The sequence below is a fragment of the Lemur catta genome, chromosome 1, assembly GCF_020740605.2.
Source record: "Lemur catta isolate mLemCat1 chromosome 1, mLemCat1.pri, whole genome shotgun sequence".
NCBI lineage: Eukaryota > Metazoa > Chordata > Mammalia > Primates > Lemuridae > Lemur > Lemur catta.
The window spans coordinates 94,012,640-94,029,659 of NC_059128.1; the positions used below are offsets into that span (position 1 = coordinate 94,012,640).

The window sequence follows — 17,020 nt, forward strand, 5'->3', positions numbered from 1 at the left end:
TTGAAAACGAAAGTAGGTCCACATTAGCTCCAGTCCCCATCTCACTCCTTTTACATGACTGTTAAGTTACTATACACTCTTCCAGACTTTAGAAAATTTATACACTGGAATGTAATATATACATAGAGAAACACATAGTGTGGTATCTTTTTAAAACAAAAGTGGCAGTCATCTGGACTTCCTGCTTTGCAGTGGTCCATTCAGTGCCTTCAAACATTGTATGAGTTTAAGTTACAGCTCTGTCACTTAGTAAGTTATGTAACTTCTCTGTGCTTTAGCTTTCTCATCTATAAAACAGACCAGGTAATAGTATATACTTCATTGGATTATAGAAGTAATATTCATAAAGTAGTTGCAGTAGTGCCTGGCACACAGTATACACTATGTACATGTTAACTAAATGGGTTGGATGTGGTGGGTCACGCCTGTAACCCTAGCACTTTGGGAGGCTGAGGCCGGAGAATTGCTTGAGGCCAGGAGTTTGAGACTAGCCTGAGCAAGAGCAAGACCCCCCGCCCCCACCAAGGTCTCTACAAAAAATAGAAAAATTAGCCAGTCATGGTAGTGCATGCCTGTAGTCCCAGCTACTCGGGAGGCTGAGGTAAGAGGATCACTTGAGCCCAGGTGTTTGAGGTTGCAGTGAGCTATGTTGCCACTGCATTCTAGTCCAGGTTACAGAGTGAGACCCTGTCTCAAAAAACAAACCAAAAAACAACTAAATGAAAATGAACTTACTTTAAAAAAACCACAGACATTATGGATGTTTTCTTTCAGGTTGCTAATATTTTTCAACTGTTGCACTTTAAAAGTGTGTGGGAGAGGTGGTTCTGAGTTTTACTGTTGCAGTGGCATGTTTGTCTGTTCTGGTTTTGAACAGTGAACTTCTGCATACTTCCCACCCCCCTGTTGCAGTGACTTGCCGTTACTGATGGGCAGTGTGGTAGGAATGTGTTTGCCTCTCAGGGTTGATGGGAGGCAGGAAAAGACCTGAAAACCATTGGTTTAGAAGTTTATACTATAATACATTAGCAATAAATCTTTTTGTTAAGCCTTTTAAGAAAATTTGATGGAAAGAAGAGTTGGAAGAATTTTATTTAAAGGGGAGGATGACATGATTGTTTCCTCTAACTTTTGCCAGTCCTTGTCATGTTCTTTGAATAATTTTATAATTAGAGGGGACAAAGTCATCCTCTAATTTTCATTTTATAATGAAGAAATAGACCCAGAATAGTAGTAATGTTCTCCCTTCTGTCGCTAGTAATGGTAGAGCCAAAACTAGACTCCTGGTCAACAGTCCTCACCTTTCTGAATTCTTGAGGAGATAAAGTGCCTTCCCTCCCAGTTGTTGCAACTACTGAATAATAGATGCATTATAAATGGCTTGCCTGTCCATGCTGTGTGCTTGAATTATTTTGTGTGCAGGATAGTGATGGAGTTATCATAAACAGTAATGCAAGATGTTTTGTCAAAAAATTTAGAATGCTGGGAGAATTTTTTTTTTTTTTTTTTTTTTTTTTTGGTGAGGCAGAGTCTCACTCTGTTACCTAGGCTAGAGTGCAGTGGCATAATCATAGCTCACTGCAACCTCAAACTCCTGGGCTCAAGCGATCCTCCTACCTCAGCCTCCTGAGTAGGTGGGACTACAGGCATGTGCCACCACACCTGGCTAATGTTTGTATTTGTAGATATTAGGTCTTGCTACCTTGCTCAGGCTGGTCTCAAACTCCTGGCCTCAAGTGATCCTCCCTCTTCAGCCTCCCAAAGACTGTGCTAGGATTACAAGCATAAGCCACCATGCCTGGGCCCAGGAGAATTACTGATAGGCCTTGAATATCAAATGTTTTCAATTATGAAGTTCTATATAGTGAATGCATACTAAGGATATTAAAGATCAGTGGTTATGTAGAAAAACCATTATATTCAGTGTGGATGCCATTTCATTGTAAAAACTCTTTGTCTTAAGAACACAACCAGAGAACATTCTTCTGTAAATAGGCCTCTTGAAGCACAACTCCCTAGTTTCCTACCCTTCTTTATCTCTCTTGATAAAGGAGCAGACTACCATTCCCTTCAGAGAATAGTAGAGGTCAAACCACTTGGGTCTGTAGGTCACCTAGATGCCTAGATGCCTTCCCTCTGCCTCTGTGCCCCTTAAGTTCTCATCTCCTGCTTTTTAGGAGAGTTCAAGCTTTGAGGGGTTTAAGGAAGAAGACTTACATCTGAGGCATGTTTTAGAGGCTGGGGCTTTTCCCACCCTCTCCCATGTCCAGCATATATTATAGCTTCTACCTTCTGAAAATGACCCTGGCTCAGGAAAGGATAGAGATTCTCCATTCCCTCCAAAGGGGCCCTCCTGCCAACTTGAAGGGCTTGGGGCTGAGGGTGAGAACAGGGACAGAGGAAGATTCTGAGGTCATAACCAAAGGAGGGGGGCAGTGAAAGGAACCTAGTTAATGCCAGCCTCTGGTCTGAGATGCCCAGGGACTGGGAGATGAGACACTGATATCAGGGTTGGAAGAATCCAAACAAACAGAAGAAATTTGCTGGAGGAGAGGGTATCTTGGTTTGAGGAAATTTTATAATCTGAGTAAAAGATGAGATTTTACTTAATGAGACTCCACATGACCCTCCTATGGCCAAGTGTAACAGTGTGAGAAATGCGTGGCTTCCTTTTCCTTGATGTCACCTTGAAGTGTAATTAGGTATTTTCAAGAGCCCTTATAAGTTTCCAGATTTAATTTTTTGAACTTCTACAAGTTTCCATCCTTATCACCCTTTCTCTCAAGTACCAGCATTTAAGATTAAAAAAGTAAAAAACCCTTTGGTTTAGTATTTCCATGTTTTGCTGAATAGATACTATATGCAGAGCTTTAAAATATTTTTATTGACTATGTGTAGTTTTATTGTGTATATATGTATATGTACATTTGTATATAAATGACTATTTCAGCTATATTTCATGTAGTTTTATAGAAGAACCTAGAAATCTTTAACAAGTTTCCAAGGGAAATGTGTTCATCCTACAGATAAACTTTTTTTTTTTTTTTTTTTTGAGACAGAGTCTCACTCTGTTGCCCGGCTACAATGAGTGCTGTGGCGTCAGCCTAGCTCACAGCAACCTCAAACTCCTGGGCCTAAGCGATCCTCCTGCCTCAGCCTCCCGAGTAGCTGGGACTACAGACATGCGCCACCATGCCTGGCTAATTAAACTTTTGAAACCCATCTGTCTGTAAATTGAAACTACCTTTTATAATAAGATTGTTCCCCTAAAGGTGATTAACATAAATGGTTTTAAGATTATCTGAGGTATTCTTTTATTCGTACTATGACCTGTTCTATTCTTAACAATAATTGAGAATTAGTGTAATTTAAAGCCAGTATTTTTCATTCTATTTTGTAATTGTGTTGGGTACATTAAAGGTTCTTACCTTGGATAAAATGTGTATAAATACAGCGAATATTTCCTAAAGTAATGCCATTTATTGGCTTCAGAATCTGCCATGCTCTGTATCTTTCTAGTATTCAAATGTTTTTCTAGTGTGAATATATTATACCCTTAGAGAGTTTTGTTGCCCAGGCTGGTCTCAAACTCTTGGGCTCAAGTGATCCTCCTACCTTGGCCTCCCAAGTAGTGGGGATTACAGGTGCACACTGCCATGCCTGGCAGAAAGTGAAGTTTTTTCTTTCTTTTTTTTTTTTTTAGATTTATTAAAAGGCATAATCATTTATTTCCAAAGTTTTTGGAAATATTTTATTTTCTCTCCTCATCCCTTTCTTATCTATTTTATTGAGGTCCAATTCATATAATACTAACCATTTTAAAGTGAACAATTCAATGGGATTTAGTACATCTACAGTTACTTTGCAATTACCACCTCTATCTAGTTCCAAAACATTTTCATCACCCCAGACTGAACTCCATACCTATTAAGCAGTTACTTCCCATTCTCTCCTCCCTTTAGCTTTAGGTTTTTTTTTTTTTTAAATTTTAGATTGAATTGAGAAATTTAAAAAATTAATAAAACTTCATAAGATAATTGAGATAAAACTAGATTTACAATATCCTGTTCTAAATTCAGTAACATGAAGAAATGTATTCATGTATCGGTGGAAAAATGAGATCACAAAATTGTATGTACTATGTATATGTTTACAAGTATACAAGGGGAAAAAAAGGAACACTTGGCAGGAAACACACCAAAGCAAAGTATCAGTGATTTTGCTGTAGATTCCTTTTCCTCTTACAAAGGAGGAAAAAAATTCTCCATAATTACCAAAAAAAAAAAAAATTCCCTGGATAGTTAAAAACTTGGCCCTAAACTTGCTATTGTAACATAATTATTTCAGGATGATATTAAACTCCAACAGTTTTTTTTCCAGATTGAGTTACAATGTTTCTTAATATTTACTAAGAGAAAAGGATTTGCTGGACTAACAAAATAATGATATTCATAGTTTCTCAGTCCTCCAAATCATACCTCAAACCATGAATATCTGTTCAAGTAAGCTCTGTTCCAGTTTACTTTTTATTTTTAAAAATATATTTTATTGGGCTTTCTTTTCAAACTATAAAAATATCATATTCTTGTTGCTGTGAGCCAAACACCACAAGGGTATACAAATAAAAAGCCAGCAGTCTCCCCTCACAATAGCCTTCCCATATAGCTATCTAAAATAATTGTTGTTAGCAGTTTGGTAGGCATGCTTCTAGGCCTTCTGTCATGTGGCTTACATGCACATATGACAAAAGTAGGCCAAATTGAGTAAAAAACTCAAACACCTTCAAGGATGGCCCTGGTAGTTAATGTGAATGTGTGAATGCACTAAGGAAAGGGAGGGCCTTTGGCTAGCTGGAAGGAGGTTTATCACTCAAAGCTTTCATGTTCAAAAACAGTTGAAGCTCTGTGCAGGCCAAACAGGAGAGTCTCTTGGACATTATATCACTGTACTCTCCTATTCTCCCCCCCTCACCCCTCTTCTCGCATATGAATATAGAATGAACATATTTGAAGATTAATTTAACTCATTAATTAGGGAACCAGTAGGATAGTAAAGCAGGCTCCAAGAGTATTTGGGAACTGAGTGCATACAGACACTGAAGAAAGAGCGTTGAAATAAAATTGCTAGAATAGATACAAAATTGGCTAATATTCTACAGAATAGTAAAACCATGACCTTTGGAGTCTGCTGGACAGAAATTATCTCTGCAAAATAAAAATCTACAAGTTTATCTGTAACTTTATAGAATTTGGGTCCTAGTCAATAGTAAACAGCAGGTCAAACAATTAGGTACCATAATTAAATATCTTTGGGAGTAGCTCTTAAACAATGTTTCAGCATACATTGAAAGGACTTAAGAATTCTCAATTGAACTTATTTCCAGTTTTGGTTAATTTTTTTTAATAGTGAGAAGGCCTGTTGTGATGTGTGATAAGGCAAAAGAGATGTAGGCAGGGACTAGATCTTGGAAGAGCTTAGTATCCTAAACTAATAAATTTAAACTTTCTTTTCAATAAGTGTTTATTGAGCACGTACTGTGTGCCAGGTGGTGGATTTATTATGATCCTGAGTGTGTGGTTTTACTGTGGCACTCCCTGCATGCCCCTTGGAGGCTGACTGGTGGTTCTCAAGGGGTTGTATTAGGGAGTCATGTGGCAAGCTGCTTTGCTCAAAATGTACGTACATGTTCTTTGTACATCTTTCCCTACCTCAGTGTAGATATTTTTGGCTGAGTAGAACTTAGGTGCTTTGAAAAAGCTTTCCAGGTGATTTTTATATTCCTCCCTTTAGAAAATCATTGGTACACGTACAGGACTTTTTTAAAAAGTAAAAAAGTAAATGAATAAACAGCAAGCAAAATTTAAATCAATATTTCAAAAGTTTCCATACCCCTTCTTGCTTACCTCATTCCTGTAATACTTAAATTAAAATAATTAATGTCCTGATTATACTGTCAGCAGGAATTATGTGCAGCTGTCATATATTTTATGCAACTGAGAATTACTTTGGGAAAACCAGTCTTCGTCTTCCCAATTGTATCCTTAGGTTGTGCCTTTTAATAAATAAACTGAAAGAGTTGTAATTTATAGTGGTATATGACCTGCACGGCAAAGACATGATTAAAAGACTAGACTTTAAAAAATGTTTTTAATGGGAAAATAGGCTATCATTAACTTGTCGGGGATTGTGGTAAAAGGGAATAAGTAATAAAGGAGAAATGTATGTGTTTAACGTGGTTAAGCTATTTCAATTGAGTCAGCAATTAAAATGTGCAGCTGTTGTGGACATGCATTTAAATTCTTTTCAATATAATTTTAATTAGGCAGCCATTTTGTGTAAATGCATCCACAAAGCAGGGATTTGTGATTCCAGTATACCTAAGCAGCCGTGGGATTTATGACTTAATCACAGGATAATGGGAAGAAATTGGGAGATGATATGATACAATTGGTATATTGTGTATTTTTCTTTTTATTAGTGTGCCGGTCCAACAAAAGCCCCTGGGTCTGTTTGACTTGTTCAAGTGTCCACTGTGGAAGGTAGGTGACATGCTAATTACTTCACTGCCCTGTTTGCTTTGTAAAATTTGCCTTTGAGCTTTATGTCAGAGTTTTATTGATTTGGACTTAGTACCATTGTTAATCATAGTGTATAATTCTCTGTAGGGCTTCCCTCTCCAATCGAATCCCTTGATTCTGTGATACAACTGGGAAAAAAATCTAGGGGAAAACCCCTTCGTATTGATACTTAGAAGAATTAGTTTGATGATCAAGACAGTCTACTAGTAATATTTGATTGGAAAGATGAAATAAGGATGTTGAAAATCTTGAAACAAAAGTTTACCTAATGGTGATTTTTTCAACCTCTTGCGAGGGTAAGATTTAAACACACAGAAGTAGAGAGAGTATAATTGAGCCCCATGTTCTCATCACCCACCTTCAACAATTAACTAATACATGGCCAATCTTGTTCCACTGGTACCTACCCCATCCCCACCTTTTATTTACAGATAAAGGAATTCTCTTTGAAATGACCTCATTATGGAGTTCATTATTAATTCCTGAGATATACCAAATGTTTCATTGTTCCATTAAAACATTTTGCTTTCTATGGACTTAACATCTCCTACCTTACCCCACTCCAGTTTAAGTCTAAGCATTTCCTCTCAGTTTTTGGCTTCAAAATAATATTACTTAAATACTTCAGTAACTCTTTTCTTCTAATACAAACTTAAGTAAATATCAGCTTCCGTGTTTTTTTGCCTAGTAGTAGCACATTTATTTCTATTGCTCTTTTAGCTTAGAAAATCTACCTTGAATTTACTTTAGAAGTTAATAGCTTAGGCTGGGTGCGGTGGCTCACATCTGTACTCCTAGCACACTGGGAGGCCGAGGTGGATGGATCGTTTGAGCTCAGGAGTTTGAGACCAGCCTGAGCAAGAGCAAGACCCTGTCTCTACTAAAAACAGAAAGAAATTAGCTGGGTAACTAAAATATATATATACAAAAAATTAGTCAGGCTTGGTGGCACATGCCTGTACTCCCAGCTGAGGCAGGAGGATTGCTTGAGCCCAGGAGTTTGAGGTTGCTGTGATCTAGGTTGATGCCACAGCACTCTGACCCAGGCAACAGAGTAAAACTCTGTCTCAAAAAAAAAAAAAAAAGTTAATAGCTTAGCAGCAAGCAGATGAGAAATCATACTGAGTCACACAGGCTGAAATCTACATTATATTTATCTGGATTATTTCCCCTTTGTTATTTTAAAATCTTCATTGCATGAAGAGAGCATCTTTGTACAGTGAACTTCTGATTTTTCACATTTTGAATCCTGGAATTGAGTATGTTTTTCCATGTACACTTAAGAGTACCTTTGGAAAATGTTAACTGCATATCTTAATTGTGGCTGTTGTGGTTTTGAAACCTCTAGGATTTGGGGAACCTGAAAATACTTTGTACAGATAACTTTTTTTGTAAAAAGAAGAAAAGTAGAAGCACTTAAATTCTACACTTGAAGAGACAGATTCCTCTCCTAGATTTTGAGAGGTGAGAATTATAATGCCATAAAATTTATGTAGTTCTGTTCTCCAGTTGTCTCATAGTGCTCTACAACTTAAATCTTGAAGGTCATATACCAGTCAAAAGACCTGACAAACTGAAAAATTGGAGAGAATAATGTTCTTAATGGCAAGCACAAAATAATTCTCTGCAGGTTTTGGAAAAATAAATTGAAAAATTTCTAGACTCTTCAGGTAGACTGTTTCCAATTGCAAACAAATTTTAATTTAGAAATTTGACATAGTTTTGGAGAAGTATGGTTAAGTAGATTAAACGGATAATTGAGAGTAGCCTGAATTTGGATCTCCATTTTACATAGCTGATTGGTTAATATTCTTTCATCATTTTGTCCTGGGTGTTGATTGCTAAGTATACTGATTTTTTTGTAATTTTAGACTACTTGTCTGCAGGGGAGTCTTGGATATTCTTTCAACTAGGAAACATAAATAGCTTATATGAATTATATATTCTGTTGGTCTTCATGACATCATCCCATTGAAGTTATTTTTCAGATTTTTGAGATTGTTACTAGAAATCTGTGCCCTATATAGTGAAATTTTTCCTCTTATACTATAGACCAAAATGTCTAGTTAAAATTCAAAACTAGATGAGGGAAATATTTATGTTAGCTACTTTATGCAAAACTTTTAACTTTTTCTGACTAATGTATTTGGGTATTAGCCAAAACGTTGCTAATCTTAATGTCAGTAGTAATCATCCTTCTTAGTGTATCGAGGACATTTACAAGAACCATTTAAGTAACGATCTAGAACATTTGGAGACTATGGTGTTGTAGTTAAATAAGCTGTATGTACTATGTAAAGATGATCAGTTTTCAAAGACTTGAAAGTAGAAATGCCTTTTATTATTATTGTTTAGTATTATTACCATTGCAATAAATAACTATTGTTTTTCATGGTGAAGTACTATCAATATGTGATAAGAATAGGAAATTAAGATGATTAGATATCGAACCTATATGATGCAGTGGAGTTTACCTTTTTAATTAGTGAGTGTTTCTTGACCTGTGCAGTAATGTGTTCTCTCAAAATGTGTGCTTAATGTGGCCACCTTCTAAGCAATTATGTTGTTTGGATTCTGAATAAGTAGTAGTTAAGCATAGAAAGAAAAATGCTAATAAAATAATTGCTGACATTCATTTGTTATTTGCCACATCTAACAACCCATGAGACACAAAGTAGGATTATCTCCATTTTATAGATAAGAAAACAAGCACAGAGAGGTTAAGTAATTCACCCAAGCTCACATGAGCAGGCTGTGACAAAGCCTACTTTTGAACCCAGGCAGTCTAGTTTTTGAGCTTATACTCCTAATCGTTATTTGACTTTAAAATTCATTTTAGTCCAGTTTTGTGGACAGAGGATCCATGTTAAAAGTACAGTGAAAAGGTGGGAAAAGAACATAATCAGATTCTGAGTTGAGGTTAATAGTGCCTTGAATGCATTTGGTTTTCCTGGGTATAGAGGCTAGGCTTGAAGTTGATCCTTCCTGCTCACCACAACTATCCTACTTTCCCCAAGGTAAGTGTTGCTTCTGGTGCAATTAAGCTGACTCATGATGAAATATTATCTGAATTCTCTGAGCTTATTTATTTTGGTACCATTTAAACAACATTTGCCTTGACTGAGTTTTCAAGTAGGTCTTGCCTTCTACCAATTGGCTGCTTTCTAGGAACTGGGAAGTTTTGTGTTACAGGGTCTTCACAGCAGTGGTCAGTGACAGCATTGTGCAGTTTTTTAGGTGAAGGTGTAGGTGAATTCGGCTGCACATCATGTGCATATGAATCCTTATTTCAGTTTCATTTTGCTTGCTGTAATATGGTGATTTATTAAGTCTGAGTTGCAAAATGTTACAGAATTTTTATGAATATAATCAACTTTTGATTATCTTTGTACATGCAAATAAATGTTTTTTTTATAAACTTAAGATAATTTGTGTTTCGTTTGGATTGTTTCTGAACAAATGTGTTTCCATATGAGTGGAGCTGATTATCTAGGCGTTCAAATAAAAGATCTGAAGACATATTGATGGGAAAGAGATGAAAGATAATCATCCCTTTCCATATCTGACTCTCACGTTTTATATTAAGCAGCAAACCAAGTAGAGAGCCTGTGGCCCTGTGGGAAGTGGTTGAGTAATTTAGTTTACAGAGCTCGTCTTTGATAATAGCCCAAGTTGAGGGCTAGAGGTCTGAGAAACTCTTAAAAAAAAAAAAAAAAGCTATAGCTAAAGCATCAGCAAAGGCATTTATAAATGCTAATATCAATGGTATTGAGACTGATTTGCATAAATAATGCCTTTCCTTGCATGGGCCTAGTCTTGTATATAATTAAAAATTGACTGGTATTTTATTGCAAAAAGGAAACATATTTTAAGTATTCAGCTTAATAAATTACTAAATGATTGAACACTGTTACAGGATTTTTCTCATTTTGATTTGATTAACAGTTTTATTATCTCTTAGTATTTTAATCTCCAATGCAATATTTAGATTAAAGTAAATTTTCATTTGGTTTTTGTAAGGTATGTGAATGGCCATGCAAAAAAACATTATGAAGATGCACAAATACCCTTAACCAACCATAAGAAATCAGAAAAGCAAGATAAAGTTCAACATACAGTTTGTATGGATTGCAGTAGCTACAGTACATACTGGTAAGTTAATATTTTCTAGAAATGACATTTCTTACTATGTGCGTGCAAGTGTGCTCCTACCTTCCTTGCCCTCTTCCCTTCCCTCTCCCAGTCCTTAAGCTAGCTGCTACTGCATTACCTCCTTTTAGTCTTGTTAGGATTCACAGGGGGCTAGAGCCATCAGGAACGCCTGTCTTTGTGCATTTCAGATTTCACTTTGCAGTGTTCCTTTAGACTTCGAGGCCTCTTCTTCTCTCCCACACCCTATTCAGTAATCTTTGGGGAAATAATATCTATTTCTTTCTCGTTCATTATAATTTCTTTTCTTTTTCTTGTGTTATTTTTAATTGAAGAATAATATAGAAACTCATGTTCCAAAACAAAACCCATGTTCCTACTGTCTAGTTAACATTTTGCCATATAATCTTAAAAATTTTAATTTCTCTGTTTACAAAATTGTTTTGACAATTTCTCTTCTCCCAGTACAGTTTTACTCTCCTCTTCTACTCCCCCAGAGGTAAATATCAAAAATTTGGGTGTAGCCTTTCAGGTTCTTTTTCTTTTTTTTTTTAGGTATCTCATCCTTTAAAAAGAGGTTGGAGGCCCTGTTTTCTCTTTATAATGTAATATACATGCCTGTATAATATAAATGACAATAAAAATAGGTGTTTTTATGACAACTTTGATCGAGGTTATTTAGGTTACAAGTGATGTTTAATGATCCATATCCATTTGATATACTCAGAAAGTCAGTATATTTTTCAGTTTTACCTTTGATGTGAAGCAAATTTATTTCTTTGACTAGTAAGTATGATGCATAATTCTTGTTTTAATCAGTTTACCCTCAATTCAAATGCTTGTTGACATTGAAGGGAAAAAAAACCCAAGCCATTTAAAAGATCCCTTTGGAGATATTTTTTCTTGCCAGACAGCTCTTGAATGTCACATGAAGGCAATTGCTGGGCAGAGATGGGGATTTAAAGTCCAAATATCACTTCAAATTCATACCTTCTACTGAAGTGGGATGCTAGTCCTTCCTACATTGTCCTTAGTTGATAGTTGTATTGGAGAAAGGTGCCCATCAAAAGGAGGAAAAAAAAAGGCCAGTGGTTTGCCAGGCCTTTTAAATTTTTACAGGTTTCATGTTATTAAATTATGGCTATTGAATAAACATCTTAAGGTTTAGTCATTCAGATCGCTACTATTTCAGTGATCCTTTGCGTGGAAGGTGTCCAGACCTAGAAGAGAGAGAAGCTGGAGGTAGATGGAGATTTCATTAAAAATGAAAATCCTCTCAAGATTTTCACACAAGGGTTAGTGCTCAGTTTATTGTTATTTGCTATTGTGAAACACTCCTTTCTACCAAAGTTAAGTATTAGCCAGGCAGTTAAAGTGTTTTCATTAGTTTTTTCCCTTTTCCCTCAGGAAACTTATATACTAGAACGACAACAGAACCATGTGTTTCTGTGTGTTTGTATTTCTCCTTTAGGCAGCAGAAATTAATATCTCACAGTCATTGTCGTAGGTCATGTCAACCTGTACATACAAGATATTGAGAAAATTCATTCTTCCTGATTTTCAGTTAGCAATGTGCATGCACTGCTTAATGGGGGACTTTGGAAATACAATTAAATTTCTATGTGCTATAACAAGTTTGCAGTTGCTTTTCGTGCTATTGGTAAGATTCTAAAGAAACTAACTTCAAGGAAATTTTAAGAATTATCTTAATAGAGTATAATTATATTCATAGGACTCTTTAAAATATAGATTATATATTTTAATGTCTTTATATGTTGCACTTTAGGGGCATACTTTTATTAAATAGAAATTGGACTTTAATTTGTTTTATATTTATAGTGGTATAGTCTGTTAAAGTATATGTGGTTTCATAGCCAAATTGGAATTTAATGGAAAATCTTGAACCTTGAGGAGTATACAGCATGGCTGAGGCTTCTTGGCCGATTGCCAGTCTTTTGTGTGAAGTTATACAGAGCTGCAAGTGTGTGGACACCCAGAGCTTCTGAAATGCAGGAAGGGAGTTGCAGCTGTTCACATTATCGTCTCATTTGTGGGTTTTAGAACAAAATGCCCAGGGAATCACCCTGTAGCATTACACTGATGGCCAAAAAGGAATCTGTGATAGTTGTCAATTGATGAAGCTGTAGTTTAAATTAACATTCCTCCCACACCTCACTGTGATTAAGAAACAAACAGAGATTTTCTATTTCTGTATGAAGAGAGAGTGTGCATGTGCATGTACGCGACAGAGAGAGATTTTCCAGTGCACTTTAGTAATTTCCCTCCAGTTTATGAATTTTCCTTGAACATTGATTTCTGTGGTTAGACTGAATGATTGGCTTCAGAGGTAAAACATTGGTGCATTAGGTATAACATATTTAATTATTAAATATTTTGACTTTAGCTAATGTTAAAGTCCCTTTTGCAGTGTGTTCTGTGCTCTAGAGAAGTTGTAATATACTCTGAGGCTTACAGTTTTTCTATTTTCCTCTTGCCAAGAGTCCCTGCCCTGTCCTATCTTTGCAATCCTTTATGAATTTATCACTGAGCTCTCCCCTCTCTTCCCAGTTCCAATTGTAGCTGGATCTAATCTCTCCTGAACATTTTAGTTCTTGGGATACTTGTAATTTCCTGCTGCATGTTAGTTATTTGTAAATGTTCTTGGAGACTGTAGACACCATATCTTAGATCTTCGTGTTTTCCCCAGCACGCAATATCTGGAGCACAGTAGGGCAACGTATGTTTGAAAGATTGAATTTTGTTAGCTGTCTTCCAAAAATGGGGAATGTTCCACCAAATCTGTAATCTTGTGCCACTCTGAACATCTTAGAGGACTGAAGAGCCACAGAACGTTTTTCCTGCAGAAGATTTAAGTCATGACATGGGTGAGCTGTTTCATTTCCCTCACAAGACAGACATCCTTGCAAGCAGCTCCCCTCAATCCTGATATAAACAGGACATCCAGATTGGAAACACCTATCAACCAAGCAGAGCAACATAACACAGGTCACTATTTCAAATGAGGGAAAGCAATACCATTTTGATTTGACATAGCCCCCACTCCTTAAGGAGATAAATGGATTAACATGAAACTGAGAGATAAATGAAGATTTCAATAAAAATGAAAATCTTCCCAAGATTTTCATACAAGAGCTCCTATTCAGTTTACTATTTGTTAAGTAATGTTTCCTTCCCTCCCATCCCAACTCCCCTCCCCTAACTAATATAAATGGAATTGTATGTGGTATACATTATTGTGATTGAAAAGACACAAATACTGGAACAAAGAAACTTTTATTTTTTATGCAGGTAGACATTTGGAGTTAATAGAGGTAAAATACTGAACAAATAATTTTTTGAAACCTGACATTGTCTTGTCAACTTTGATCCTTATCAATAATAGCTGAATTTCTGAGAATGAAGAATTATGAAAGGAGTATTAAAAGTAAATTACTAGAATGTTTCTTTCTTGGCAGATAATATTTCAAAGCATCCTTTCGATCAAAGAAATATTATGAAGTGTGAATCAATTTATTTGTCTAGAAAAAGAAGGCTTGTATTTTCAGATTTTAAACATATAATAAATAGCAATTTTAATTAAAGTTAACAGAAATAAAGCTTTATTGTAGGTTTTTACTGATAACTGAATCATTTTCTAAGGCAGTTGTGATTGAAAATAAAGCAGAGACTCTTTTGTTGAGTATATAAACTATTTGGACACGAATTTTCAATGTAAAAAATTAGGGAACAGAGAGTCTTGTTTATTTAAAAACAGTATTTTGGAGTTTAAAAAGAAACTTTCTAATAGAGGTCGTCTAAAAACATAAAAGGCTTTTCCTTAATAAGCTGATGTTTGTCTGCCTTTAACAAAGGATATGGGTTTTCTCTGCAGGTATTCTTCTGATTTTCCATAATTGGCTTATTTGATGGCAGTACATCAGAATTTAATAAAAGAATTAAAAAATGTGCTTGCTTTTTAAAATAAGTCTTTTAGATATTAACTTTTCTCAGTTTGAAATAGATGAAGTCACTAGAATATCAGCTTGCTATTTTTCAGTATCTCTGTCATTTGTAATAAAATCAGAGGTCAAATTCGCCTCAATATAAAAATGTTACGCAAGTGAATGAAAAGAAATTTAAAATTTAATGAAGGATCTGTCACTGTGTCCCCTTTTTGAGGGATATTTTTTACATAAAAGGTTTTCTCTTTTTTTGGTGTTAGTGTTATACATGACTTACTCTATAAAGATAGCTTTGTAGCCAGTAGATTAAAGGACTTATTTCTTTACTGTTGCATAAAAAAATCAGGTTCATTTATATGATGATTCCTCTTTGTTTCAGATGAGTGAAGAATGGTTTGGTTTGAGAATATTTTCTTAGTTCTTCAAAGAATACGATGTAGGACCTTATAAATTGGGTAACTTCGATAGCACTAACAACAGCAATGGAAAAACTAGAATTTTAAAGCTGAGAAAGAGGTAGAGATTTTTCTCTGTCGTGTGTGTACTACCTGTGTCAGTCAATACAGTGGCAATTGAGCAGTTAAATGTGGCTGGTGTGACTGAAGAATTGAAGGTTTTGGTTTTAATTAATATAAATTTAAATAGCCACATATGGCTAGTAACTACTGTTGGACAGTGCGGCCTCAAACTATTAAAATTTAATATTGAGTACATTGATGTTATGAAACTTTCAAAACCTTAACACAGAAATCTGACAGAAACTCCAAAAAGAAAATAAGCTAATTTTACTAATTAAAATACTGTAGTTGCAAATAACTACAAATTAAATCTAACCAGTAAGCTATATCAAAAAGAAAAATTATTTAATTGTCGAGTAGAGTTAATTTCACCTGAGGTCTTTTGACATATTCATTATTTAAAGAAACCCCAGATTATTGTACCATTGGAAGCAAAGAATACATTTATTAATAGCCATTTCTCATTTTTAAAAAAACCTAGTAACATTGAAATAAAAGGAAACTATTAAACTACTAGAATTTACCAAAAAATAGAAAACATCATATACTAAATGATGAAATGCTAAAGCCGTTTCCCTTAAATCAGAGACAAGACAGAAATACTTTCTATCATCATTTACATGATTGTTGCTGTTATTAAACAGTGTTTTGGCAGTTCTAGCCATTGCAGTAAGACAGTAAGTGAAATCATTGGTATAAATATTGGAAACACAGAAAAAATTATTTCTGTTTTCAAATTATATGATAGAATGCCCAGAAAGCCCAGGGGGACTCTAGTAGAAAACAGAACTAGAATTAATAAAAAATTTTGGAAAGCTGACATGAGATAAATATACAAAACTGATAGCTTTCTCTTTATTAGCAGTCATCAGTTGAAGATGGAACTGATCAAACAAAAGTATTAAACAGAATGACAAAACTATCAATTATACCTAGGAATAAATGTATTTTAAAAAGTTATAAAGCAAAGATACATATCCTTTATGAAGAAAACTTGGTATTATAAGCAGTCCTTTTCTCCCTGGATTTTTACCTTCAAAACCTTTACTTGCAACAGAGTCTGGTTTACATGATGGTCCTGAAACATACTGTGAACAACATCCAAAAGAGTCTAAACAGCAGATGTGTTGCTTTTACTCAATGAATAAACATTGGCTGAGAACCTGCTATATGCTAGGGATCTAGATTTTAGTGCAGCAGTCTCCAGAATAATCCACTGGCAGCATGGAAAGAAAATGTTAGAACTTCTATTAAAACTTTTTATTTGGGGAGAAAAAAAGATTTGTCAAATATTTAACATACGTGCTGCCAGTGGTCAGTAGTTTTGATGGTTGTGTGCTGTGAACAACACACAGTCTCCTGAATCAGTGTCACACGTGATGTCCTCACTCCATGTTCACTTTGAGCATTTTACTTATGTGGATGAAGTAAATCCATGTAAGTTGTTTAGCCAAAGGGACACATGATTTAAAAAATTTTTCCAAAAAATCTCTGCAAGATGGTAATAATGCAAACACTGATGGACAAGAAAAAGTCAAATGGACACACTTTCCTGTCCTGAGCTCATCAAACACATTACAAGATAAAAGTACTGGCTCTCTTATAAAAACATGGACTAATCAGATCTGCTAAGTTGGACAAAATGTTTAAAAGCTATCAGGAAGACAGGAGGTATGAATTTATATCCACTATCATTAATGTTGAACCTTTACCATATGTGTATATTGTACTTTGAGAAATTAGTTTAATAATATTATGAGGATATTGTGACTAGAAAGACATTTTAAAATAGTTTATTTCATCTCTAGCTCAT

General features: G+C 35.2%; 1 protein-coding gene across 6 annotated transcripts in view; it reads left to right on the forward strand.

Annotated features, from left to right (window-relative positions):
- Nucleotides 1-17,020, forward strand: part of USP3 (ubiquitin specific peptidase 3) — an 82,047-nt gene that overhangs the window by 21,092 nt on the left and 43,935 nt on the right. For 5 of the 6 annotated variants that reach the window (XM_045540794.1, XM_045540823.1, XM_045540814.1 and 2 more), the window contains 2 exons: nt 6,479-6,539; nt 10,599-10,730. In XM_045540794.1, the coding sequence (XP_045396750.1) occupies nt 6,479-6,539; nt 10,599-10,730 (193 nt within the window). Of the gene's footprint in view, nt 1-6,478; nt 6,540-7,926; nt 8,043-10,598; nt 10,731-17,020 lie in introns of all 6 variants that reach the window. The other variant, XM_045540838.1, reaches the window with a different exon arrangement.